The 26,324-nt window shown below is 34.5% G+C and overlaps 4 protein-coding genes across 10 annotated transcripts; all 4 read left to right on the top strand.

The window, feature by feature from the left end:
- Positions 1 to 293: 293 nt before the first annotated feature.
- Positions 294 to 8,388, top strand: LOC116013742 (BTB/POZ domain-containing protein FBL11-like). Of its 2 annotated transcripts, XM_031253653.1 has the most exons (13): positions 294 to 546; positions 670 to 720; positions 1,138 to 1,258; positions 1,696 to 1,837; positions 1,964 to 2,013; positions 2,149 to 2,237; positions 2,333 to 2,438; positions 3,720 to 3,756; positions 3,845 to 3,996; positions 4,847 to 5,393; positions 5,576 to 5,854; positions 6,453 to 6,598; positions 6,951 to 8,388. In XM_031253653.1, exons 1-13 carry the CDS (start codon positions 374 to 376, stop codon positions 7,341 to 7,343), a joined length of 2,286 nt encoding a protein of 761 aa, XP_031109513.1. In that variant the 5' UTR covers positions 294 to 373; the 3' UTR covers positions 7,344 to 8,388. The 2 variants fall into 2 exon arrangements, with proteins under 2 accessions (XP_031109513.1, XP_031109522.1); XM_031253662.1 differs by lacking the exons at positions 294 to 546; positions 670 to 720; positions 1,138 to 1,258 and having other exon boundaries at positions 1,700 to 1,837; positions 1,942 to 2,013.
- A 358-nt stretch (positions 8,389 to 8,746) lies between these two features.
- On the top strand, positions 8,747 to 19,735 carry LOC116031273 (BTB/POZ domain-containing protein FBL11). 5 transcript variants are annotated; one of them, XM_031273496.1, is made up of 17 exons: positions 8,747 to 8,864; positions 9,302 to 9,443; positions 9,570 to 9,619; positions 9,755 to 9,843; positions 9,939 to 10,044; positions 11,326 to 11,362; positions 11,451 to 11,602; positions 12,453 to 12,999; positions 13,182 to 13,460; positions 14,059 to 14,204; positions 14,557 to 14,907; positions 16,416 to 16,470; positions 16,732 to 16,787; positions 17,885 to 17,965; positions 18,400 to 18,444; positions 18,545 to 18,613; positions 19,372 to 19,735. In XM_031273496.1, exons 1-17 carry the CDS (start codon positions 8,781 to 8,783, stop codon positions 19,549 to 19,551), a joined length of 2,469 nt encoding a protein of 822 aa, XP_031129356.1. In that variant the 5' UTR covers positions 8,747 to 8,780; the 3' UTR covers positions 19,552 to 19,735. The 5 variants fall into 5 exon arrangements, with proteins under 5 accessions (XP_031129356.1, XP_031129353.1, XP_031129352.1 ...); XM_031273493.1 differs by having other exon boundaries at positions 16,227 to 16,470; XM_031273492.1 differs by having other exon boundaries at positions 16,224 to 16,470.
- Positions 19,736 to 21,275: 1,540 nt separating this feature from the next.
- LOC116032289 lies at positions 21,276 to 23,751 on the top strand. Of its 2 annotated transcripts, XM_031274790.1 has the most exons (3): positions 21,276 to 21,573; positions 22,573 to 22,899; positions 22,981 to 23,751. In XM_031274790.1, the coding sequence occupies exons 2-3, from the start codon at positions 22,726 to 22,728 to the stop codon at positions 23,521 to 23,523; spliced, it is 717 nt and encodes a 238-aa protein (XP_031130650.1). In that variant the 5' UTR covers positions 21,276 to 21,573; positions 22,573 to 22,725; the 3' UTR covers positions 23,524 to 23,751. The 2 variants fall into 2 exon arrangements, with proteins under 2 accessions (XP_031130650.1, XP_031130656.1); XM_031274796.1 differs by lacking the exon at positions 21,276 to 21,573 and having other exon boundaries at positions 21,681 to 22,899.
- Positions 23,752 to 23,804: 53 nt separating this feature from the next.
- On the top strand, positions 23,805 to 25,218 carry LOC116009958. Its single transcript, XM_031249182.1, has 4 exons — positions 23,805 to 23,952; positions 24,412 to 24,636; positions 24,753 to 24,787; positions 24,937 to 25,218. Exons 1-4 carry the CDS (start codon positions 23,805 to 23,807, stop codon positions 25,216 to 25,218), a joined length of 690 nt encoding a protein of 229 aa, XP_031105042.1.
- The last annotated feature ends 1,106 nt before the right edge of the window (positions 25,219 to 26,324 follow it).

The following is a 26,324-nucleotide window of genomic DNA, read 5'->3' as shown; positions in this document are numbered from 1 at the left end:
CGTTGTTTGTACTTTTTGGAAAAATCTCAAATAATATGAGTTTACTAATAGTTGTTAATGATACGATATGATAAAAGTTGTTTGATCTAAATTCGTGTAGTTTGCTTATGATATTCAAAATTTTTTTTTTGGTTCCATTGTAACAAAAAAATAATCTTTTTGCTAATAATTTTATATATATATATATATATATATATATATATATATATATATATATTGAAAGGAATTATATTTTAAATATTGGCCAAATAAGTTAAAACATTCCCACTAATTAAATTCTTGACAATCTAGATTTAACCAGACTCATCACTAATCTAAGTAGGATTAACAGAATTTGTTTGCAGTCTGCCAGTTTGGCTCCACTATCTGCTCCATGGCGCTCGACGCCGACGACGAGTTCGTACTTCTCAGCTGCACCGAGTCGGACCAGACGATTCGGGAGGGAGATGGCCAAGAGATCATCGTATCAACGGATGCTATTATCGATTGGGACATGGCTTATATTCTCACTCACCAAATCGTCAAAATCAAAGCGAACCGTCAAAGGTAATTTTATTTTTTCATCTTTTTAATCATCCCAAACTTAACTCTTTAAACTATTTCTATAATTTTTATATTAGTTTAAATTTTATATCTGATAATGATTGTTTCCGTTTTCTCTGTGCTCAGGCTCATTGAACAGTCTTCATATTTTCGTTCTCTCTTGAGTGGAAGCTTCAGGTATCATAATGTTTTATATTAAATCCTGATTGAAATTGTTTTTTTTTTTTTTTTTCTTTNAATTTTTTTTTTTTTTTTTTTTCTTTCATTCTCTCTTAATATATTTCTGGTACATCTGAGAGAATGATGATTGAGCTTGAGCCTACAGACGCAGAAGGCATTACATAAAAAAAATTGTTACGTAATCCATACTTATTCTTTTCTTTTAATGGTTTTACCAAACATGTTAAAGTGGATTATTTGATGTATTCTCTAACCTGATATGTAAATCATGCACATTATGCCAATATAAATTGCACCTTGCATGCTTATGCTTGCTTTGGTAGTTTGATAGAGCAGGGTTTGATAACTTTTTCATTTTTTATTTTCTACCTTTGATAGGAGATATTTCAATGACATGAAATTTTTTTGTTGCAGTGAGTCATGCCTGGATTGTATATCCATCAATTGGAACATGGAATCATTTATAAATGCTTTAAGGTCTATGTTTGGATGTTCTCTGGATATTACTCCAGAAAGTTTCATCTCTTTTTGTGAGGTGAGTTTACTAAATATTTTTTTCTGTTTCTTTTATCTGAGATATATTAGTGGCTGAAAAAATTTCCAAACTGTAAAAATAAGTAGTTACCAAGTAATTGGCTGTTTTTTGTCCATACTTTTATTTTTATTGAAGGATGCATTTCATCTCAATTAAAAGCCTAAGCTGTTAAAGAATGGAAATTTATTGTTTTATATTTACATCAATGTGGCCCCTTAGATGTTTGTTGGATACTTTTTTATGGAAAAATATGCAGAAATGCTTTTGATGACAGATAGGCTGTAGGCAAGGGATTTGAACCCTTGACCTTTTGTCCAATCTGATACCATATTTTATGATGTATTCCATTGGTGCAGAAATTGGGTTTACATAAAAAACTTACAATTAGTGGTAATAGTTTTGTACTTAAATTTAAGTCTTCTCATCTGTGACACCAGGCTGCACTATTTTTTGGAGTGGATTATCTCCTTTCGGAGTGTCAATGTTGGTTAAAGAGTGTGACTTCATACAAGGGGATTTTGCTACCTCAAATACAATTAGCTGATTTGATCAGCATCTGGAAATATGGTTTGGAGAATGGTAAGTGTATCTTTGATTATTAGATACTGTAAAAATGATTAGCACAACATAGTGATGATCATGCTTACTCCTTTGCTGTCCACATAACGGCTTGTGTCTTATAGATTAAAGTGCGATATGATGCAGCAATTGATTTTGTGCCACAACTATGTATATTCTATCTGGCCTGCAACTTTGTAAGTGCTTAAAATTTTACTTAGTCATTCGTAGCTTATTTATTTATTTTTTCTTAAGCTACATTTTGTGGAACTTTCAATCCTCACTGTCAACTTATGATCAACTAAGCAAGATCTGGTTCCTTCTTTCTTCAGATGTGGGCAATTTCCTTTGATGCTTTCCATGATGTTCCTTATGAAATGTTATATTCATGTATAAAGAATCCTAATTTGACAGTAGACAGGTTGGTGAAGCCTTTAAGTTGTATCTTTGAACACACACACATCCACACTCTCTCTTATCTAATGCCAACCATAACTGCTGCATTCTTTCACACAGTGAAAAGCATCTTTGTGATGCTATTCTAGCTTGGCTTACTTCCAACACCAAAGAGTATGGGGCTTCAAGTGCTTCAATAAATGATTACACTGACATTTTGGCAGAGGTAGGGATGTGATTCTGCAGTGCTTAAATATTTTAGTATTTCTTGTTTGCAGTGGAAGTTTCTCTCTACACTAGAGTGAGCCTGTGCATATGAGAAGTTCTAAGGGTGGGGTGGGGGGTGGGGGGTGGTATGATTCAAAATGTGTTGATAAATTATATCTTCTTTTTTAATTTTATATTTCATGCTATAAACCTAGACCATGACATCAAATCTCAAGAAGTTTGTTTGTTGGTAAGAATACATTGCCCTATCTTTGTGAAATACAAATTGTGAATTTTAAGTAACTGAATTCCCTAACATGAAACAGCGGTGTTCTAGGTATTTATTTATGTATGTTTCTTTTGGAGTCTTGCATTGGTATTGGGGGATGAAAGCCAATTCTCTATTTAGTAATATTAGCTGTTAAATGAGAAAACCCTACTCTAAATATATTAGTGTTCTGTATATTACTTGATGATCTGAAAGTGTACAAGGATGGTGTATTTATATACTCGAGATGATCTAGAGCCACAAAATTCAAATTCAAACACCTAAGGTTGAGAGTAATCCTCTCAACCTCCCACCTATAACTCTAACATTAGCCTTTATAACATAATGGAATAGAAATTCTAGCAAATAGGAAAACTAAAATTATTTAGTTCCTTCTTCTTTAAATTTTATTCAACAATTTTATTATTTTAGTGTCAACAGCTCAATTACCGTACTGCTGTTTGCTTACCTGTAGACTATATATACAAGAGGCTTTCTTTAACAGTTTCTGCTTGGTAGCTTTTAATTTAATATTTTAATTTAATTTTATTCATTTTCTTTTTTAGTTTAAGCACCACAGACACTACGGAAAAGACATTTTTTGTATGTTATCTCCTGTGTATAAGCTATATTTGCAAAAAAAATGATTGTATGTGGAATATAAATATATAATTATGAAATCTTTTTGATGTTTTATCAATGCATATCTGTTGTGGCCTTTCTTACAGTGATTTTGCAGTTTGTACTTTTAGAAATGTTGCTTGTACACCAGGTTATTTGGAGATGTTGTCTTACTTGCATCTCTTGATTTTCATTTTTGACAAATTCTTTTGCACCAAGTGTAGTTGCAATTGAATGCAAAGAATACTCTGTGTGTGTCTGGTATTGATTTGATCATTTCTAGATTTCTATGCCTAGTTATTTGTTGTGATTCTTGTAGAATATGAACTGTGTATTTGAACTGAGAGCAGCTATTCTCTCAACTTCCCTTAATATCCTCTAACAATTCTAATTGCATTTGATCTTGAACAGATCCGTTTTGGCCTTTTGCCTTTATCATTTGCTGCAGGTATGACAACCTTCTAATGCTTACTTAAGGAAACCAAAATATTGATTCATTTATAGTGAGTTTCAATATACATTGGTACTTGTTTCAGTGAAAAGAAGATGCAACTTCTTTTCGGAGTTTGCTGATAGAGGTATCAGTACCATTCTTACTTTAGCAAGTTATCCTTCTGCAAGCTCAACAAACATCCTTGATGATGAAGACTTTAGTCATCTTAGAATCCGGTTGACTAAATATACTAAGGTTATCCACTGCTAAATAATCCCTAATTGTATCTGATGGTCTTTTTAGTTTCATTTAGAATTATTGTACTGGAGACAAGTGTCTGTTACACTCGTTGACACTGTTTGATATCCTCTTGGCTTTGATTGATGTGGATTTCTTCTACTAGTTCATTGTGTCAAAACTAACAAACTTTGAATTGAACTTTGTCAAGGAAACCATTGTCTAATCACTATTTTTTTATTTATATATCTGCTATGAAATAAGTCTTTGAGTATGTGTGATATTTACATCTCATTCACAATTTTAGATGTTAATAAGGATGTGTGGGTTTCAAAGGTCTTTGATAACTGGTGGGATTTGCTACTTTGCTCAACTAAGCCTTATTCCCAATTTGGTTGTGGGGTTAGATACACTCATAGTATTGAACTGCTAAGAATTTGCTAAAATGTATTTTCTACTTAGGAGGAGGTCTTTCATGCTGCAGTCTCTCCTAAAGGCTGTTCATCCACAACTATGAAAAGAGTTTTCTGGAGTTGCTTTAGTTTTTATTTTCCTCATTTAGGATAAATTAAAAAGAAGATAGAGGATGGTGAGAGCTTTCTTGTTGTGCTCAGCCCTTTTATTTATTTTTTATTTACTTCAATTTGTTTTTATTTTTATTTTAGGAGATATGCTGTTCATTTGTATTCAGAATTTGTTCTGTGCCTCCTTGGAAAAGCTATTTTCATCTTTATTTATTTAGCCTTCTTTTATTGCATTATTTGAAATATAGTTGTAAAATTCAATGTAGGATGCCAACAGCAATTTTCCTTGCTTGTATTGCAATACAAATTCCTGTTCTAAACTGTTTATTCTTAAAATACTGCAGAAAGTGGACCTTTCAGGTTGCCCTCAGTTCAGTCCTGCTCTTCTCCTCTTATCAGTGCTTCACTCTTCACATAGCATGGATCCCATTTTGAAAAATAAAATTAAGCAGCAATTACTTACTTTTGAGGATCCTATTGGGCCCAACTTTGAGATTTCCTGGCAAATATTTCCAATTTTGACTTTTGAAGGAGTGCAAGAAGTGGATATCTCAAATTGTCAAATGCCACTTCTTAAACCTGTTGTTGAATGCTTTTCCAGGTCTTTCCCATCATTAAAGACATTAAAGGCAGCTAATTATTTAAAGCTACCCACTGCAATGTTGTACCAATTGGTGCAAAGGTGCCGTCTACTCAATGATGTAGACCTGAGTGTGGACATTAGCCCAATTATACCAGCCAAAGTTTCTATAAAATTTTCACACCCAGATGTAGCACCACAAAGATCAAGACGCATCACTCCTATGGATGCTGTTTCATTCTCATACAATCTTGGACTGCAGCTGTCAAACATAACAAACCTCACATTAGAGGGTCGAACTGATATCTCAGGTAAGATATATTTGGTCCTGCAAGCTTGTCCATTCCAACCCTCCTTTCCTTGGCCCAACAACAATGTCATTTATCTCTTTGTATTTTATAATATTGTCTGCATTTTCTTATCAATATATACATGTATATAAAACTGTCTTCACTCATTTATTAACTTCCTTTCATATATTTATTTATCTCAGACCGTCATCTCTTCTTTTTCACGGAATTCTGTCCATCCTTATGTTATGTTAACCTTCGAGGGTGTATATCTTTGACTGATGATGGAATATCAGTTGTACTGCTTAAATGTATAAAGCTGCACTCAATCTTGGTTTGTGATACTTACTTTGGACGGAATTCCGTTCTGGCTCTTTGCTATGGTGCATCAAAATTCGAGAATTCTGCAGCACCTAAATTTGAAGACTTCTCTCAGTCTCTGGCCTCTAGACTTCAAGTCCTGCATATGGGTGGCTGCAAGAGTAACTTATCCTTCTACGCCCCTTTATATTTATTAATGTTATTATTTATTTTGGATATAGAACTATAGTTTCTTTTCGATACCAAAGATTGCTTAGCCTCCTTTTACACTATACAATCTTTTGTTGAAGAGTGCGCTATGCATATTAATTCATGATACTTTGGAGCTCCTATTTTGAAATTCTAGTCCTTTTGAACTCATAGAGCCAAAAGTGTTGAGTTATTGAATCATATTCTCACTTGATTCTTTAACATCATTGGTATTATTTGCCTGATAAATTTGACAATTTAAGTACTTGGTAAACATAATATTTTTGTTTGAACCTTTTCTTGTTTATTTGTTGATGATAAAGGCTTAAAAGATTTTTTAGCATGCAGGCTTGATTATTTGGTTGTTTTCTCGGTAACCTTTATTGTGTGAATCTTAAACTCCAGTTACTGATGCATTAAGATTAAAATATTGAAATGAAATGCTATAATGGCAATTCCTCCTTTAAGTGGTGCTGAACACAACTAGGGGGTCTTTTCCTTTACGATATTCTCTTATGCTACAATATTAAAATTAGTCTCAATTAACACATTGTTCTATCTTCTTGGTAGGTGTTACTGAGACATTTCTTTCGGAGCTTATATCTCAAACACCTATGTTGAAAAGTCTTTGCTTAAGGGAGACTGAACTTGTGGATCATGCACTAGACAAATTTTCAGGATCTTGCTTGGAGATGCTTGATGTCTCGAATACTAAGGTGTCTCTATGTACCCAGTTTCCTTAGCTTCAATTCCTTCAAATCATTCAAATTGTCTGTTATCCAGTAAATGTATCAGGTTTCCTGTAGATGAAGTTTTAAGCTAAGTGGCAGTCAAATACTAGGTCACTGTCTAAGTGGCCAGTGAAGGAAAATTATCACAATATGGATCCATATACCTTTATAAAAGATGCATCTTTGTTTAACTTGGTAGAATGCCATATTTTCCTTAGATGGTTAAAGACACTAGGGCATTGACTTTGACGTTTTAGGGAAACTTTATAAGGTGATGGATTCAACCTCCTTTATGGATAGAAAATCATCTTATGAATGATTCATTTTTGAATTTCAGGTTTCTGGCTCTGCTGTGGCTCAAGTGATCCGGAGAAATCTCGGCCTAAAGTGTTTCATTGCCAGAGATTGTAGAAATTTTTTACAAGAGGAAAGCAAAAGTGTGACAGAGAAGTCCAATGCTTTCTCATATCATTACAGTGAGTTATACTATGAACTTGGCAAATCCTGCCAATTGGAGGAAATTGCAGTTGGATGGGGATTTTCATTCTTTTCTTTAGAGGTTCTGAGGCCAGCAATTAGAATGTTAAGGACAATAATTATAGGGTTGGGTGGATCTTTTGGCGAAGATGGGCTGAAGATGTTGCCAACTCTCTGTCCCTGGTTGGAGACTTTGATTCTTTATTTCCAGGTAATCTATGACTGTTACCAGATGTTGAAAGGCATAGGTTAAAATGAGGTTTTTCAACTTGTTTAAGTCCCAGAATTTGTTTGTTTTCTATATTGGTAACAGTAAGTTATAATTTTAAATAGCAGGAAAATAAATATTTTGTGGATATTGAGAACATCCACTGTATATTTCTAATAAAAAAATAACAGTCAAATTGATTTTCTTATCGTAATAACTACAAATAATGATTGCCCCAAAAGGGAAGCTGTTGGAGTTTGCCTGAGGATTTGAGTTTTCAACATTGATTCTTTCACTTCTAAATCCAATTCTTCATTTTTCTGGCACACATCTCATCCCCAGCACCTTCTTTGCAAGTAACATATCTAATTGTTGCAACCATTTTTGAGCCACAAAATGAAAAGACAAAAAGAGAAGTAGATACGGTAAACAAAATCTATTGGATTCCTTCTCTCTGCCAATCCTATTTTTCTGTTATCTCCTTTAGGTTGGGGCATATAAGTGTTAGAAGATGTTGAGGGAAGTTGAGAGAATATCTCTCAGCTACTCATTTTGAATTTGAAATGAGTGGTTGAGAGCTTGGCTAATCCTACTACTAGCTTGTATAAATAGTATACTTGTACAGTTCCTTCTCATGGGTTTAATACACACAGTTCACATTCTATGATAAGTTTTTGCTCAGCTCCCAAATGCATTGCCTTAGCCTGTGGGATCACTTCATGAAATATATGCCTGTTCCAAACACCACATGGTATTTCCAGTATGGCCTGCCTTAGACTCATTCTAGTTTTACCTTACCAAACATTGTTTAGTATATTATGTTATTTCTTTCTACATTTGTTATGCATTGAAACCTTTTCAAATGATGACTTAAGAAGCTGATGTTGGATATAGAAATAGGTTGGTTTTTATATTAAGCTGTCCTTTATTTGACTAAAACACTTTTTAGGTTGTAGTACAATGCTTTAATCTTGGAGTTCAGAGTGTAGCTTGATGGTAACTTGAAACCGCTTTCCAAGTTGTACACATTGGTTCAAATTGTATCACCCTCATCCCCCATAAGATGTACCCAAAAAAAAAAAAAAANAAATTTTTTTTTTTTTTTTTTTTCTTTCATTCTCTCTTAATATATTTCTGGTACATCTGAGAGAATGATGATTGAGCTTGAGCCTACAGACGCAGAAGGCATTACATAAAAAAAATTGTTACGTAATCCATACTTATTCTTTTCTTTTAATGGTTTTACCAAACATGTTAAAGTGGATTATTTGATGTATTCTCTAACCTGATATGTAAATCATGCACATTATGCCAATATAAATTGCACCTTGCATGCTTATGCTTGCTTTGGTAGTTTGATAGAGCAGGGTTTGATAACTTTTTCATTTTTTATTTTCTACCTTTGATAGGAGATATTTCAATGACATGAAATTTTTTTGTTGCAGTGAGTCATGCCTGGATTGTATATCCATCAATTGGAACATGGAATCATTTATAAATGCTTTAAGGTCTATGTTTGGATGTTCTCTGGATATTACTCCAGAAAGTTTCATCTCTTTTTGTGAGGTGAGTTTACTAAATATTTTTTTCTGTTTCTTTTATCTGAGATATATTAGTGGCTGAAAAAATTTCCAAACTGTAAAAATAAGTAGTTACCAAGTAATTGGCTGTTTTTTGTCCATACTTTTATTTTTATTGAAGGATGCATTTCATCTCAATTAAAAGCCTAAGCTGTTAAAGAATGGAAATTTATTGTTTTATATTTACATCAATGTGGCCCCTTAGATGTTTGTTGGATACTTTTTTATGGAAAAATATGCAGAAATGCTTTTGATGACAGATAGGCTGTAGGCAAGGGATTTGAACCCTTGACCTTTTGTCCAATCTGATACCATATTTTATGATGTATTCCATTGGTGCAGAAATTGGGTTTACATAAAAAACTTACAATTAGTGGTAATAGTTTTGTACTTAAATTTAAGTCTTCTCATCTGTGACACCAGGCTGCACTATTTTTTGGAGTGGATTATCTCCTTTCGGAGTGTCAATGTTGGTTAAAGAGTGTGACTTCATACAAGGGGATTTTGCTACCTCAAATACAATTAGCTGATTTGATCAGCATCTGGAAATATGGTTTGGAGAATGGTAAGTGTATCTTTGATTATTAGATACTGTAAAAATGATTAGCACAACATAGTGATGATCATGCTTACTCCTTTGCTGTCCACATAACGGCTTGTGTCTTATAGATTAAAGTGCGATATGATGCAGCAATTGATTTTGTGCCACAACTATGTATATTCTATCTGGCCTGCAACTTTGTAAGTGCTTAAAATTTTACTTAGTCATTCGTAGCTTATTTATTTATTTTTTCTTAAGCTACATTTTGTGGAACTTTCAATCCTCACTGTCAACTTATGATCAACTAAGCAAGATCTGGTTCCTTCTTTCTTCAGATGTGGGCAATTTCCTTTGATGCTTTCCATGATGTTCCTTATGAAATGTTATATTCATGTATAAAGAATCCTAATTTGACAGTAGACAGGTTGGTGAAGCCTTTAAGTTGTATCTTTGAACACACACACATCCACACTCTCTCTTATCTAATGCCAACCATAACTGCTGCATTCTTTCACACAGTGAAAAGCATCTTTGTGATGCTATTCTAGCTTGGCTTACTTCCAACACCAAAGAGTATGGGGCTTCAAGTGCTTCAATAAATGATTACACTGACATTTTGGCAGAGGTAGGGATGTGATTCTGCAGTGCTTAAATATTTTAGTATTTCTTGTTTGCAGTGGAAGTTTCTCTCTACACTAGAGTGAGCCTGTGCATATGAGAAGTTCTAAGGGTGGGGTGGGGGGTGGGGGGTGGTATGATTCAAAATGTGTTGATAAATTATATCTTCTTTTTTAATTTTATATTTCATGCTATAAACCTAGACCATGACATCAAATCTCAAGAAGTTTGTTTGTTGGTAAGAATACATTGCCCTATCTTTGTGAAATACAAATTGTGAATTTTAAGTAACTGAATTCCCTAACATGAAACAGCGGTGTTCTAGGTATTTATTTATGTATGTTTCTTTTGGAGTCTTGCATTGGTATTGGGGGATGAAAGCCAATTCTCTATTTAGTAATATTAGCTGTTAAATGAGAAAACCCTACTCTAAATATATTAGTGTTCTGTATATTACTTGATGATCTGAAAGTGTACAAGGATGGTGTATTTATATACTCGAGATGATCTAGAGCCACAAAATTCAAATTCAAACACCTAAGGTTGAGAGTAATCCTCTCAACCTCCCACCTATAACTCTAACATTAGCCTTTATAACATAATGGAATAGAAATTCTAGCAAATAGGAAAACTAAAATTATTTAGTTCCTTCTTCTTTAAATTTTATTCAACAATTTTATTATTTTAGTGTCAACAGCTCAATTACCGTACTGCTGTTTGCTTACCTGTAGACTATATATACAAGAGGCTTTCTTTAACAGTTTCTGCTTGGTAGCTTTTAATTTAATATTTTAATTTAATTTTATTCATTTTCTTTTTTAGTTTAAGCACCACAGACACTACGGAAAAGACATTTTTTGTATGTTATCTCCTGTGTATAAGCTATATTTGCAAAAAAAATGATTGTATGTGGAATATAAATATATAATTATGAAATCTTTTTGATGTTTTATCAATGCATATCTGTTGTGGCCTTTCTTACAGTGATTTTGCAGTTTGTACTTTTAGAAATGTTGCTTGTACACCAGGTTATTTGGAGATGTTGTCTTACTTGCATCTCTTGATTTTCATTTTTGACAAATTCTTTTGCACCAAGTGTAGTTGCAATTGAATGCAAAGAATACTCTGTGTGTGTCTGGTATTGATTTGATCATTTCTAGATTTCTATGCCTAGTTATTTGTTGTGATTCTTGTAGAATATGAACTGTGTATTTGAACTGAGAGCAGCTATTCTCTCAACTTCCCTTAATATCCTCTAACAATTCTAATTGCATTTGATCTTGAACAGATCCGTTTTGGCCTTTTGCCTTTATCATTTGCTGCAGGTATGACAACCTTCTAATGCTTACTTAAGGAAACCAAAATATTGATTCATTTATAGTGAGTTTCAATATACATTGGTACTTGTTTCAGTGAAAAGAAGATGCAACTTCTTTTCGGAGTTTGCTGATAGAGGTATCAGTACCATTCTTACTTTAGCAAGTTATCCTTCTGCAAGCTCAACAAACATCCTTGATGATGAAGACTTTAGTCATCTTAGAATCCGGTTGACTAAATATACTAAGGTTATCCACTGCTAAATAATCCCTAATTGTATCTGATGGTCTTTTTAGTTTCATTTAGAATTATTGTACTGGAGACAAGTGTCTGTTACACTCGTTGACACTGTTTGATATCCTCTTGGCTTTGATTGATGTGGATTTCTTCTACTAGTTCATTGTGTCAAAACTAACAAACTTTGAATTGAACTTTGTCAAGGAAACCATTGTCTAATCACTATTTTTTTATTTATATATCTGCTATGAAATAAGTCTTTGAGTATGTGTGATATTTACATCTCATTCACAATTTTAGATGTTAATAAGGATGTGTGGGTTTCAAAGGTCTTTGATAACTGGTGGGATTTGCTACTTTGCTCAACTAAGCCTTATTCCCAATTTGGTTGTGGGGTTAGATACACTCATAGTATTGAACTGCTAAGAATTTGCTAAAATGTATTTTCTACTTAGGAGGAGGTCTTTCATGCTGCAGTCTCTCCTAAAGGCTGTTCATCCACAACTATGAAAAGAGTTTTCTGGAGTTGCTTTAGTTTTTATTTTCCTCATTTAGGATAAATTAAAAAGAAGATAGAGGATGGTGAGAGCTTTCTTGTTGTGCTCAGCCCTTTTATTTATTTTTTATTTACTTCAATTTGTTTTTATTTTTATTTTAGGAGATATGCTGTTCATTTGTATTCAGAATTTGTTCTGTGCCTCCTTGGAAAAGCTATTTTCATCTTTATTTATTTAGCCTTCTTTTATTGCATTATTTGAAATATAGTTGTAAAATTCAATGTAGGATGCCAACAGCAATTTTCCTTGCTTGTATTGCAATACAAATTCCTGTTCTAAACTGTTTATTCTTAAAATACTGCAGAAAGTGGACCTTTCAGGTTGCCCTCAGTTCAGTCCTGCTCTTCTCCTCTTATCAGTGCTTCACTCTTCACATAGCATGGATCCCATTTTGAAAAATAAAATTAAGCAGCAATTACTTACTTTTGAGGATCCTATTGGGCCCAACTTTGAGATTTCCTGGCAAATATTTCCAATTTTGACTTTTGAAGGAGTGCAAGAAGTGGATATCTCAAATTGTCAAATGCCACTTCTTAAACCTGTTGTTGAATGCTTTTCCAGGTCTTTCCCATCATTAAAGACATTAAAGGCAGCTAATTATTTAAAGCTACCCACTGCAATGTTGTACCAATTGGTGCAAAGGTGCCGTCTACTCAATGATGTAGACCTGAGTGTGGACATTAGCCCAATTATACCAGCCAAAGTTTCTATAAAATTTTCACACCCAGATGTAGCACCACAAAGATCAAGACGCATCACTCCTATGGATGCTGTTTCATTCTCATACAATCTTGGACTGCAGCTGTCAAACATAACAAACCTCACATTAGAGGGTCGAACTGATATCTCAGGTAAGATATATTTGGTCCTGCAAGCTTGTCCATTCCAACCCTCCTTTCCTTGGCCCAACAACAATGTCATTTATCTCTTTGTATTTTATAATATTGTCTGCATTTTCTTATCAATATATACATGTATATAAAACTGTCTTCACTCATTTATTAACTTCCTTTCATATATTTATTTATCTCAGACCGTCATCTCTTCTTTTTCACGGAATTCTGTCCATCCTTATGTTATGTTAACCTTCGAGGGTGTATATCTTTGACTGATGATGGAATATCAGTTGTACTGCTTAAATGTATAAAGCTGCACTCAATCTTGGTTTGTGATACTTACTTTGGACGGAATTCCGTTCTGGCTCTTTGCTATGGTGCATCAAAATTCGAGAATTCTGCAGCACCTAAATTTGAAGACTTCTCTCAGTCTCTGGCCTCTAGACTTCAAGTCCTGCATATGGGTGGCTGCAAGAGTAACTTATCCTTCTACGCCCCTTTATATTTATTAATGTTATTATTTATTTTGGATATAGAACTATAGTTTCTTTTCGATACCAAAGATTGCTTAGCCTCCTTTTACACTATACAATCTTTTGTTGAAGAGTGCGCTATGCATATTAATTCATGATACTTTGGAGCTCCTATTTTGAAATTCTAGTCCTTTTGAACTCATAGAGCCAAAAGTGTTGAGTTATTGAATCATATTCTCACTTGATTCTTTAACATCATTGGTATTATTTGCCTGATAAATTTGACAATTTAAGTACTTGGTAAACATAATATTTTTGTTTGAACCTTTTCTTGTTTATTTGTTGATGATAAAGGCTTAAAAGATTTTTTAGCATGCAGGCTTGATTATTTGGTTGTTTTCTCGGTAACCTTTATTGTGTGAATCTTAAACTCCAGTTACTGATGCATTAAGATTAAAATATTGAAATGAAATGCTATAATGGCAATTCCTCCTTTAAGTGGTGCTGAACACAACTAGGGGGTCTTTTCCTTTACGATATTCTCTTATGCTACAATATTAAAATTAGTCTCAATTAACACATTGTTCTATCTTCTTGGTAGGTGTTACTGAGACATTTCTTTCGGAGCTTATATCTCAAACACCTATGTTGAAAAGTCTTTGCTTAAGGGAGACTGAACTTGTGGATCATGCACTAGACAAATTTTCAGGATCTTGCTTGGAGATGCTTGATGTCTCGAATACTAAGGTGTCTCTATGTACCCAGTTTCCTTAGCTTCAATTCCTTCAAATCATTCAAATTGTCTGTTATCCAGTAAATGTATCAGGTTTCCTGTAGATGAAGTTTTAAGCTAAGTGGCAGTCAAATACTAGGTCACTGTCTAAGTGGCCAGTGAAGGAAAATTATCACAATATGGATCCATATACCTTTATAAAAGATGCATCTTTGTTTAACTTGGTAGAATGCCATATTTTCCTTAGATGGTTAAAGACACTAGGGCATTGACTTTGACGTTTTAGGGAAACTTTATAAGGTGATGGATTCAACCTCCTTTATGGATAGAAAATCATCTTATGAATGATTCATTTTTGAATTTCAGGTTTCTGGCTCTGCTGTGGCTCAAGTGATCCGGAGAAATCTCGGCCTAAAGTGTTTCATTGCCAGAGATTGTAGAAATTTTTTACAAGAGGAAAGCAAAAGTGTGACAGAGAAGTCCAATGCTTTCTCATATCATTACAGTGAGTTATACTATGAACTTGGCAAATCCTGCCAATTGGAGGAAATTGCAGTTGGATGGGGATTTTCATTCTTTTCTTTAGAGGTTCTGAGGCCAGCAATTAGAATGTTAAGGACAATAATTATAGGGTTGGGTGGATCTTTTGGCGAAGATGGGCTGAAGATGTTGCCAACTCTCTGTCCCTGGTTGGAGACTTTGATTCTTTATTTCCAGGTAATCTATGACTGTTACCAGATGTTGAAAGGCATAGGTTAAAATGAGGTTTTTCAACTTGTTTAAGTCCCAGAATTTGTTTGTTTTCTATATTGGTAACAGTAAGTTATAATTTTAAATAGCAGGAAAATAAATATTTTGTGGATATTGAGAACATCCACTGTATATTTCTAATAAAAAAATAACAGTCAAATTGATTTTCTTATCGTAATAACTACAAATAATGATTGCCCCAAAAGGGAAGCTGTTGGAGTTTGCCTGAGGATTTGAGTTTTCAACATTGATTCTTTCACTTCTAAATCCAATTCTTCATTTTTCTGGCACACATCTCATCCCCAGCACCTTCTTTGCAAGTAACATATCTAATTGTTGCAACCATTTTTGAGCCACAAAATGAAAAGACAAAAAGAGAAGTAGATACGGTAAACAAAATCTATTGGATTCCTTCTCTCTGCCAATCCTATTTTTCTGTTATCTCCTTTAGGTTGGGGCATATAAGTGTTAGAAGATGTTGAGGGAAGTTGAGAGAATATCTCTCAGCTACTCATTTTGAATTTGAAATGAGTGGTTGAGAGCTTGGCTAATCCTACTACTAGCTTGTATAAATAGTATACTTGTACAGTTCCTTCTCATGGGTTTAATACACACAGTTCACATTCTATGATAAGTTTTTGCTCAGCTCCCAAATGCATTGCCTTAGCCTGTGGGATCACTTCATGAAATATATGCCTGTTCCAAACACCACATGGTATTTCCAGTATGGCCTGCCTTAGACTCATTCTAGTTTTACCTTACCAAACATTGTTTAGTATATTATGTTATTTCTTTCTACATTTGTTATGCATTGAAACCTTTTCAAATGATGACTTAAGAAGCTGATGTTGGATATAGAAATAGGTTGGTTTTTATATTAAGCTGTCCTTTATTTGACTAAAACACTTTTTAGGTTGTAGTACAATGCTTTAATCTTGGAGTTCAGAGTGTAGCTTGATGGTAACTTGAAACCGCTTTCCAAGTTGTACACATTGGTTCAAATTGTATCACCCTCATCCCCCATAAGATGTACCCAAAAAAAAAAAAAAAGAAAAAAAGAAAAAAAGAAAAAGAAACAATGGCTTTGATCTCTCTGGCTTTTTGGGCAAAGATTTAGTGGCATCTATTAGTAAAATGTGCTGAATGTAAGTAAGCAAAGGAGAAAATACATAATCTTACACTCCGTATTCATTTACATTAACAAATTGTTGTTACTTGTACTTGGAAGTTGTTCCAAATGCTTTTTGCTTGTATTCTATAACTGGAGTTTTATCTGATTGTAGCAGGTAATATCTGACTCCATCATGCTAAAAATTTTAAAGGCTTTAAAAAACTTGCAAGTTTTGGCCCTTTGCTATTGTATTGGTGAGATTTCATCATCAATCTTTAAGTTCAGCATGCCAAATTTGAGAAAATTGAAACTTGAAAGAGTGACTGCATGGATGACCAATGATGACCTGCTTATTCTCACTCAGAATTGTGTGAACTTGATCGAACTTTCATTGGCAGGATGCTCACTTCTTAATTCAGGTTTGTTACTATTACCCAACCAAAAAAAATTTGGGTTTGTGACTCTTCCAGGAAGCATCCTGTAGGACACATGAAGAAATTCCGCATGCATGTAGTTCTTAAATTATCCCATCTTTAGATTCTTCTTGCCTGTAAATATTAGAGTGAATTTTTTGTTACTAATTGATTATTTTTTCCAATATATAATACTGACATGAAAATGCTGATCAAAATGAAGGATGTAATCATGTAACTCTTTGTTTTTACTGTTTTTTTTGGCAGAGTCCCAACATATTATTTCACTTGGTTGGCCTGGATTGATATCAGTCCATCTAGAGGTTTGCCATTGTTATTATCACTCCCTATATTTGATAAATTTCCTTCCTTGGTAGAATTTGAAAATTTTAGTTTGTAACAAGCTATGCAAGAATAATTGATTCATTTAAAACTGTTGAATAGGAAGTAAACAAGGTATTTAAGTTTATTTTATGAACAAATGAGAGCATCTACATGTTACCCACACTAGCTAGATGAGAACACTTCAAAATGATGGTCGGATGGTTACAATCAAACACTTAGTCTAACTCAACAGTCAACATATGAACACTCTCCTTCAAGCTGGAGCATGTATATATAGTAAGCTCTAAGCTTGTTAGAAATGTATTTGATCCTAGGCCTTCTAAAGAGATTTAGTAAATATATATACTAACTGGTCATTCACTCATTCGGCCAACAAGTGAGGCAATGATTTCTCTTGAAGTAACCTTCGCTCAGACAAAATGACAATCAATTTCATTGCGTTTTATTCTCTCATGGAAAACTGGGCTGAATGCAATATGTAATGCTACCTGATTGTCACTGATAAACTTCATAGATTCAAGCTCACAAAACTTTAATTTTGTATGAAGATGCTTCAACTTTATCAGTTCACATGTCCTAAACATTGGACCTTTGCACTTGAATGTGTTACCACATCCTACTTCTTAGTTTTTCAAAGAGAAGATAGTATCTTGATAACTTCCTATCCCTAAAACACCCGACATAAGAACTGACTAACAACACTCATTGCAAATGAAATATAAATATAGGGCAACTGTCACATACAGCAACTTCCCAACTAACTTTTGGTATCTACCAGGATTAGATAAAGGTTTTTTTTTTTCCCAGTAAAAGCTTAATCTTGGGATTCATGGTTGTCACGGTGTGTTAATTGGCATGTAGTCAACATACCTGTTTCCTCAAGTGTATCTATAGACTTCTATGCAGATGAATTGGAATATTGGATGTCCGATCTTAATTGTCTGAACTGACCTTCCAACTTCCTGTAAGGAACTTTGGAACTCGTTATACGAAGAAACTGAAAATATGGGATCTAGTTCAGTTCTTGTGTTCATGCCTTGTCAATATCAGACTTTTAGATTGTTTTTTTTTTCAGGACTGTGGTGAAGTGACAAGTTGTGGTGTGACATCACTTTTAGAATGTCATGCCCTTGAAGATATTATCTTACGACATAATGTGAGTCTTCTAATCTTTGTTATTTTTCGATCTGATGTTTGTTCTTTTTATGGAGATTAAATAAATAGTGGCATTTGCACTGGGCAACATAAGTGTTCACAATGCATGGGAAGATTTGCATCTTTCTGTGAATCTGTAGATGTTGTCTTCCATGACTGTTTTAGGGACATATGTACTTGGAGAATGTGATTTATTATTATAGGAATATTTTACAGTGCCGGATAATAATAATCGTAAGGGATGTGGTACATTCTTTAATTTGACAAAATTAAAGGAATGAGTTCAATTTTGCAAAATTACAAAATGTATCCCATCCCTTGCAATTTTTAATATTTGGCTTTGTTACTACTGGCATAGGAGTGGCTCCCTATTATTATAATGATAATAAATTTTATGTAGTAATTAGTCATGTTTATTTGACTTTAAAAACGCAGGGTACCGGAATGCAGAGGGATATTATTTCTCACATTGCTTCAAAGGTAACAAGACAACAGAGGCATTTGAATGCTTGATGCCTTAACCATAATTTACTCCACCAAGTAGCTTAAATCTATATTTTGTTTTATGATTTTGGATCAGATGCCAATGCTTCGAAAGATATCCCTTGATGTATGTGATGCAATGGATCGTGACTTTGACATCCCAAATGTAAGAAAATGTTTGTGTTACTGTTCTTGCATCATTTGGATTATATAGTGGTGGTGCAAACATTGTATGGCAAACTTTTATAATCAGCCAAGGTCACTCAACTGGGCTATAATGTACATGGACCAATTGAATCCAATCAATTAGCTAGTCTAACTCTTTATAAACCAATTGTTATACCATGGATCATATTGCATTTTGAATCTTAGTCTAAAAATAATGTGTTTGCTGTTACATTCTGTACACGCAGTTAACAAATTTTGTACCTGTAAACAAGTTGAAGGCACATAATATGGTAATTACATGCACATAACATGATAATTACATACACATAAATTGTTAACTGCAAGTACAAAATATGTTAACTATAGACACATAAGATATTGGTTAACATGTTATGTGTCTGCAGTTAACAGTTTATGTAGGTACAAAATTTGAAGGTTATTTTTGGACCAGGATCCACAGTGTAAGGTAGACTTGGTCTAGTTTATAATTCGTCCTTATAAACTCATATATTCTCTAAAATGGGACTCTTAACAACAACCATTCTCAATCTCCGATAAATTGACTTGTGGTGTTGCGTGAGATGGTTCTTGATAATTCATATTCACGCTGCTGTTATACTACTGCATCTCCTTATAGGTCTATACTATCCTCTGAGAAGCTGGCCAGCCATATATCTACAGTTGTTGCGGTGTGTGTATATCTCTTTGAACTTTCTGCTAATAACTCTCTACTTGTACTCAATGTGGCCCATACAGTTCACCAACAGGTATCCATTAAGTATTGTAAAGATAGCAAGATGCAAGCAGAAAAAATGCAGTCTAGAGCTGATGGACACGAAGTACGAAGGTCGGACAAACCCAGTTCACGTAGAGACATTAGTGATGGTGTGGAACAGCAAGGAACTCACAACAGCTGTTGTCAAGGAAAGATTGTAAACACAGCTGAGGATGTTGTACGTCATTTTAGTTTTACCTACATACATAATCGTACTATATTTATTACAAATGCATCTAAATACTCTTCAACAATTACACAAGTAATCTTAAGTGTATCTGAATATTGTTCCGAAATTACACTTGTAATCTTCTATTTCAAGATTATTGCATATTTAATTAAAAATGTCAAATATATTTACAAATATAAAAATATGTAATTTTGTAAAAAGTTCATGGCAAAAGTATTTTGAAATAAACGCATTAAAATTAGAAGTTAATAACAATATTTATATGATACTATGGATAAGTTAGTGTACTAAAAAAAAAAAAAAAACAGAGCATAACCCTACGTTTATATATTAAAATTGATAAGATAAAAACAGTTTAAACTATCAAATTAGATTGTCTTTTGATTACCATTGAATATAAACTTATGTGGGATATTAAAATTGATTAACTATTAAATAAAAATTGCCTTGTTTGGTAAATAACTTTTTAGGATATTTTTTTATTATTTAAATTTGAGTTGTTTGACCGAGTCAATTGTTTATCAAACAACTCATGTGAATGTTTAATAAATAGTGTTACAGGGTCAATTTCTTTCTCGAAATTCTAACACCAGCAAGAAAAATGTGATAAACAATCATCCTTGTTCACCATGCTTGGTAACTGTTACGGAGTCAATTTCTTTATTGAAAATTTTCGAGACCAGACGACCTATCTCAGCTCGAGATAGTCAACCAACACAAATCAATACCGTCTAGTTTGCACATTCGCACCCAATGGGTAGAGCTTAGGGAAATGTTGGGACACTTTAGGAAAATAGCGTGAACCACAACAAGTCTTACCGTTCGAAGACCAACATATATTAATTCAAACCCGAACGAATATACTAGACTCATTCGTTAGTTAAACTCTCGGCCAACACCTCTCAAACACTTAGGGTGCGTTCACTAACAGGAAATTTTCCTGGTTTTCTGAAAATTTTGAAAATTTGAGAAATAAAAAAATAAAAAACGCGTTTACCTATCCATGTTCTCATTTTGAAAATTGAGAAACTCTCTATTTAGGGTGTGTTTGGTAGCCCGGAAAATGATTTCCGGAAATCATTTTCCAGGCTTTGAGTGTTTGGGAACATCTGGAAAATGTGGTCAACGGAAATCAATTTCCGTTGACCACGGAAAATAGGTGGGTTTTTCCGGAAAATGGCTTCACGCCAAGGGAGAGACGGCTCCCTTCAGTCCGGCGGACTGGTTTCCGGCAGGGGGCCGGAAACCAGAGTCGATCTGGCCGGAAACCAGAGTAGATCGGCTCTGGTTTCCGGCTGGTCTGGTTTCCGCCGGAAGCCACAACAGTCGTCATCTTTTTTTTTTTTTTTTTAGTTATAATAAATATTATTAGGTTATATATTTTTTATATTTTAAATAAAATAATAAAAATATATAATTATATATTTCTACTCATTTTCCACTCATTTTCTGGAAAATGAACCAAACACCTAAAGACAGTTTTCCATAGTACATCCAAACACGGAAAATGAACTCATTTTCCGGAAAATAACTCATTTTCCAGAAGTCATTTTCCTGCTTTCCAAACACACCCTTAATAGGAAAACAAGAACACACCTAAAAGTTGTTTTCTAATTTGAAAACTCGCGTTAACAGTGCAGCACAGTAAAATGTGGATGAGATCATTTATTCGATTCCTACCGCCATCACTTTTTCTTCACTTTTTCTTCATCTACTCAGTGTACCAGCGACTCCTTTCTCTCTTCTTCTTCGTTACTCCGTGTACAGAGAGGCAAATGCGACATGGATCTTTCTTCTTCTTCGTAGCAGAGACGACTCCAAAGCCATCTAGACGCGGATCTCCTCCGATCTCTAGTCTCAGATGGAACTTCGCTCAGATCCGAGTACCAGACGCGGCTCTCTTCCTACCAGACGGACAGACAGAGGTCAGATCTCTCCCAAGACGGAGTCACCAAAGTCGTCTGTTGGATCGTGCCCATCACCTCGCTCCAGGGTAAGCTTTCTTGAACTCTAAGACTACCGTTTCAGTATATTTTGTTTATGATGTGCATTTTTAACTACATTTTTTGAGCTAAAATTTTCTATTGTGTGGATAATGTGCTGCTTGGTTCTCTTTAGGTTTGTTTTTGTATGTGTTTTTTTTTGCTTAATTGATAGTAGGGTGCTAGATATGGTGTTTGTGTTGTAGGTTTTTCTGCGTTTTTTGTTGAAGGATCAGATTTGTACATATATGGGTTTAGGTATTGAATGAGATTTTTTACTGCTCAGTGTCTGAAAATTTGAATATGAATAATGAATCTGTAATTCTGTATGTTGTTTTTCTCACTCGTCTGCTGAGATTGTTGAGCTCTAGGTGGTTCTTAGAGGAATTTGTACGTATGTATTAGTTATAACTACTAGTTATTATACATCATAGACAATAAACTGTGGTTCTCAACTCATAGTTCTGAAATTTAAACGGTGATGCTGGTTTGAGTTGTTATCTGACTTATCTCACACAATTTTTACTCCATTTGTCTTGTTTTCCTCTGTATTCAGTGACTTAAAATTTCAACTGAACCTAAACTTCATTTAGGATTAATAATTAGTGAAGTATTTATATTTGAAATTGATGAGGCAACCACTAGCTCATGAAGTCATGTATTACCTCACTTTACTAATTATATATATCAAGGCCTTAAAATTGATGAATATACTGGAAATATGATGACATGTATGTATGGCCAATGTTGTTATACTGGAAATTGATCTAACAATAAACTATATTACTTGCTTCATGCATTTATGCATCTTTGTTTCATTTTACATCTAACTAAACTTCAATTCTCAAATTTGTTTTTGATCTGTTTTCTGTGCTGATTTGTTTTCCAGTGAAGTATGCAATGATTTTCCTATTGGTTACTCACAAATTAGTATAGCTATTTGTTTAAAAAGGCTACAATATATTTGTTTAAAAGGGCTGCAATATATTAATGGTTGCATATTTACTTAGATGAATAACTTGGAAGAAACAAATGAGGAAGAGGCAAAATGGCCCGATAGAGCCGTTATACAGCTTTAGAGAATTTTAAATGAAAGAGTAAAAAAAAGTCCATTTGGACAACTTTCATTAAAACCTTCGGACTGGAATGATGTTGGTCGGGAGATGATGGAGTCTGTTGGTCTCAATTACGGGATTAGTAAACTTAAAGGAAAGTGTAACATGCTGAAATTGATGTACAAGCAGTTTTCTGAGTTGGTTTCTCATACGGGGGTAACATACAATTCACTTACAAACACTGTGGAGGCATGTGAGGATACATGGCAAAAATTCTACGCGGTATGACCCCAAACTCTTGTTATATTAGTTTAATGCTAGTGAATTATTTAATTGAATTGTTTAATTGTTTCATTGAAACAGAAGCATCCTAAATTCAAGTCTTATAATAGAAATAGTTGCAAACACTACGAGCTAATGACTGAGGTATTTGCCCGATCTGTTGCCACTGGAGGTCTTGCCAACTCGTCCATGCAAATGCCACTTAACTCTGATGAGGAATGCCTTGCCGAGGATGAGTTCTTACTTCATGCAAGACCATCAGTAATTGAAGTTGATACAGGTCATACCAGTTCAAAAGGAAAAAGGAGTTTGGATGAGATGATGGATATTGTTGGTAGCGCGAGGAAGGACACTACCAAGAAGTTGAGGGAGAAGTTAAGTAATGCAATGGATAGTGTTAGTGCGAATATGACTTCAAAAGAACAACGCCGAAAAGCCAGGGAAGATGCTAGTATGATGAGTATGACGGCTGTTGCCCCATATACCATGAAAGCTTGTATTCAGATTCTGAACAACATGAGTGGGATTCCTCGTGCTGCAATGAATGCAGCTTTCCTGAAATTGGAAAATCTTGACCTCCGTGAGGGGTTCATAGAAATGTCTCCTGAATGGCAACGTGAATGAATGTTATCTTTGATTTGAATGTGTTAGATAAATCTGTTGTTGTTAACTATTAGCTTAATATGTTGTTGTTGTTAACTATTAGCTTAATCTGTTGTTGTTGTTAGTGCTTTGAACTTTAGAATGAGATTTGTTACTGCTTAGGACTTTGAGTAGACTTGTTGTATGTGACCCAACTTTCTTAGCACTTTCTATTAATATAACAGTTTGATTCAAAGATCTGTTGCTAATTTTTTATTTTTTATTTTTTACATTTGTCTGCTACACTTCATATTGCAGGGATAATGTCACAACAATGTTTTTCTAGTTCCAATAGCTCTAGTGACAGTGATGATGATGAAGATGATTATGCAGCGATACTTATGATTATTGCTGCATGTGTATTGATGGATGACATAGAGAGGACTCCATGTAGAACCTCAATCCTTTCAGGTAAGGATTATATAACTGAAGTGTTGAACGGAAATAGTGCTAGGTGTTATGAATCCTTTAGGATGGTGTCACGTGTGTTCAAAAGTCTATGTGAGACATTGAAGGGCTTAGAAATGTTAAAAGATACAAGACATGTTCAAGTGGAGGAACAATTAGCAATGGGTCTCCTAGTTCTCACGCATAGATTAACACACCGTGTAATTTCTGAGCGGTTTTAGCATTCTACTAGAACTGTACATAATTGTGCGAAGCGTATGGTACGTGCACTTGTGCGGTTCGGACGCGAAATAATAAAGCCAGTTAATAAAGGACCAGTGCAACCATAAATATTGGGAAATCCAAAATGGTATCCATATTTTGAGGTATGATTGGTAGTTGTACAAAATTATAAATTAATGACTGTAGTTATTTTTATAAATTATGTAATAATATTACATTCTTGGTGATAGAAATGTCTAGGTTCTATAGATGGAACGCATTTGGTAGCTTGGGCACCTGCATCAAAGCAAACTACATTTCGTGGTAGAAAAGGAGGAATGGTGACTCAAAATGTCATGGCGGTTTGCTCGCATGACATGATGTTTACATTCGTATATGCGGGTTGGGAAGGAAGTGCGAATGATTCTCGCATATTCTTAGATGCACTTTCAAAGCCTGAAATTCGGTTTCCCATGCCACCCGAAGGTTAGAGCATTCGATTAAACTTAATTTAAATTATTTATTAACTTAGCGTATTCATATTTAATTTAAATCAATAAGTTAGTACTTCTTTAAGTATAGTCAATTTCTCGAATGAATAGGTCATTACTATGTTGTTGATGGTGGTTACCCAAATGTACCTGGTTTTTTGGCACCATACCGCGGGGAGGCCTATCACTTGAATGAGTTTCGTGGCCAAGGACGAATACAAAATAAGCAAAGCTCTATTTAATTATCGACACTCATCATTGCGGAATGTGATTGAGAGATGCTTTGGACTTTTAGGCGAGATTTCCAATTCTAAAGTTCATTAATGCTTACCCATTGGTTAGACAAAGCCAAATTCCTATTGCATGTTGTGCATTACACAATTTCATACGGTTGAAAGACATGGATGATCAATTAGCTAGCATGTACGCCATGCAAGATATGATTTTGGATGATGATGGTGGAAGCACTAGTGGAGTTGGAAATGATATCATACAATTAGATATGAGTCAACAACATCAAATGCTACAAGTGCGTGAAGACATTGCAAATGCAATATGGGCAAATTATAATCATTGATGATGTACTCAATTTTATTTGTAATGTTTTGTAATAACATTTTGTCATGACATAACTTAGTCTTAATTAATTGTTAGTCTTTTTATTTATTTTAATTTTTTTGTGTGTGTATATATAGAGTACATAATTAACTAATTGGAAAATGAATTTCGAAAACCAGTACTGGTAAAACAAGTTTTCAAAACTAAAAAATTAAAAACAGAGAATGGAAAACAGAAAACAGAAAACATAAAACAATTTTCTGTTGGTAAACAGGCCCTCAGTGTTTCTATACACTTCTCATGCACTCTGTACAACAAAATGGCTACAAGATGGGCTATTTATAGCCCCAGGGCAGTTACAGACCAACTGTCTTAGTCAAGTTTACTAGAGTTAAGCCAACCATGGCTAAAACCCAAGTCAACTCCATAACCGACGCCTAATTGGTCGAAAATTCGTCCATCAATTGAAATTGTCAAAAAATTCGCAAAACTACCCAACCGCCGAGAATCTGCACCATGGTCCAACAAGCGTGCACTGCTCTGGTCCTTGGTTTGCATTTTCTCATCATTGGTCCATGGTTTGCACCATCCGTCGCACAAATTTGTGCCAAGACTGCCCACCTTGATTCGCTCCCATGTCGCTCCACATCGACATGCATTTTCCCTCGTTGGTGAGCCAATCACTTAATCGTGCCCTGCATTTCTTACAACGATACGAGTGAATCTGAATCGCACCGCAACGACCAGCAAATCAACACACGGGACCCACGCTAATTCACACTAACTCACCTTTAGATTATAACTGCTGAGATCAACTCCCAAGTCTCGAACCAACTTGAACCATCTTCGGACCCTTCTGCGCCAAACCCCGCAATAATGAACCTTGCCACCAACAAGGTAACCACCCTAGCCAAAACCAGGCCAAGCGTCTCTTAAGCTACCAATGACTTGAACCTGAGCTTCTTCTACCAAGCCATCTTCCTAGCGACTTAGTCAACCGACTAACCAAGTCGACTAGCCCCTAAGCCATGCCGCCCTCATGACTTAGCCATAGCAGAACCCTTGCCACGCCAAAAATCATGGCTTTTAGCCAAACCAAAGCCAAAACCAAACCCACTAAAAATG

This window comes from Ipomoea triloba, chromosome 1, assembly GCF_003576645.1.
Source record: "Ipomoea triloba cultivar NCNSP0323 chromosome 1, ASM357664v1".
Classification (NCBI taxonomy): domain Eukaryota; kingdom Viridiplantae; phylum Streptophyta; class Magnoliopsida; order Solanales; family Convolvulaceae; genus Ipomoea; species Ipomoea triloba.
Note: the sequence above shows the minus strand (reverse complement) of the source record. Positions and strands in the feature narration are given on the sequence as shown.

Bases quoted from the DNA above. Each gene is read 5' to 3' on its own strand.
- LOC116013742 (XM_031253653.1), top strand. From the start codon at position 374: ATGGCGCTCGACGCCGACGACGAGTTCGTACTTCTCAGCTGCACCGAG. The intron at 721-1,137 runs GTATCATAATGT...TTTTTGTTGCAG, and splicing joins CTCTTGAGTGGAAGCTTCAG to TGAGTCATGCCTGGATTGTA. The intron at 5,855-6,452 runs GTAACTTATCCT...TCTTCTTGGTAG, and splicing joins GCATATGGGTGGCTGCAAGA to GTGTTACTGAGACATTTCTT.
- LOC116009958 (XM_031249182.1), top strand. From the start codon at position 23,805: ATGTCACAACAATGTTTTTCTAGTTCCAATAGCTCTAGTGACAGTGAT. The intron at 23,953-24,411 runs GTAAGGATTATA...AGAAATGTCTAG, and splicing joins TAGAACCTCAATCCTTTCAG to GTTCTATAGATGGAACGCAT. The intron at 24,788-24,936 runs GTACCTGGTTTT...TTGGACTTTTAG, and splicing joins TTGATGGTGGTTACCCAAAT to GCGAGATTTCCAATTCTAAA.
- LOC116031273 (XM_031273492.1), top strand. From the start codon at position 8,781: ATGGAATCATTTATAAATGCTTTAAGGTCTATGTTTGGATGTTCTCTG. The intron at 14,205-14,556 runs GTGTCTCTATGT...TTTGAATTTCAG, and splicing joins TTGATGTCTCGAATACTAAG to GTTTCTGGCTCTGCTGTGGC. The intron at 16,788-17,884 runs GTTTGCCATTGT...TTTTTTTTTCAG, and splicing joins TGATATCAGTCCATCTAGAG to GACTGTGGTGAAGTGACAAG.
- LOC116032289 (XM_031274790.1), top strand. From the start codon at position 22,726: ATGATGGAGTCTGTTGGTCTCAATTACGGGATTAGTAAACTTAAAGGA. The intron at 22,900-22,980 runs GTATGACCCCAA...TCATTGAAACAG, and splicing joins CATGGCAAAAATTCTACGCG to AAGCATCCTAAATTCAAGTC.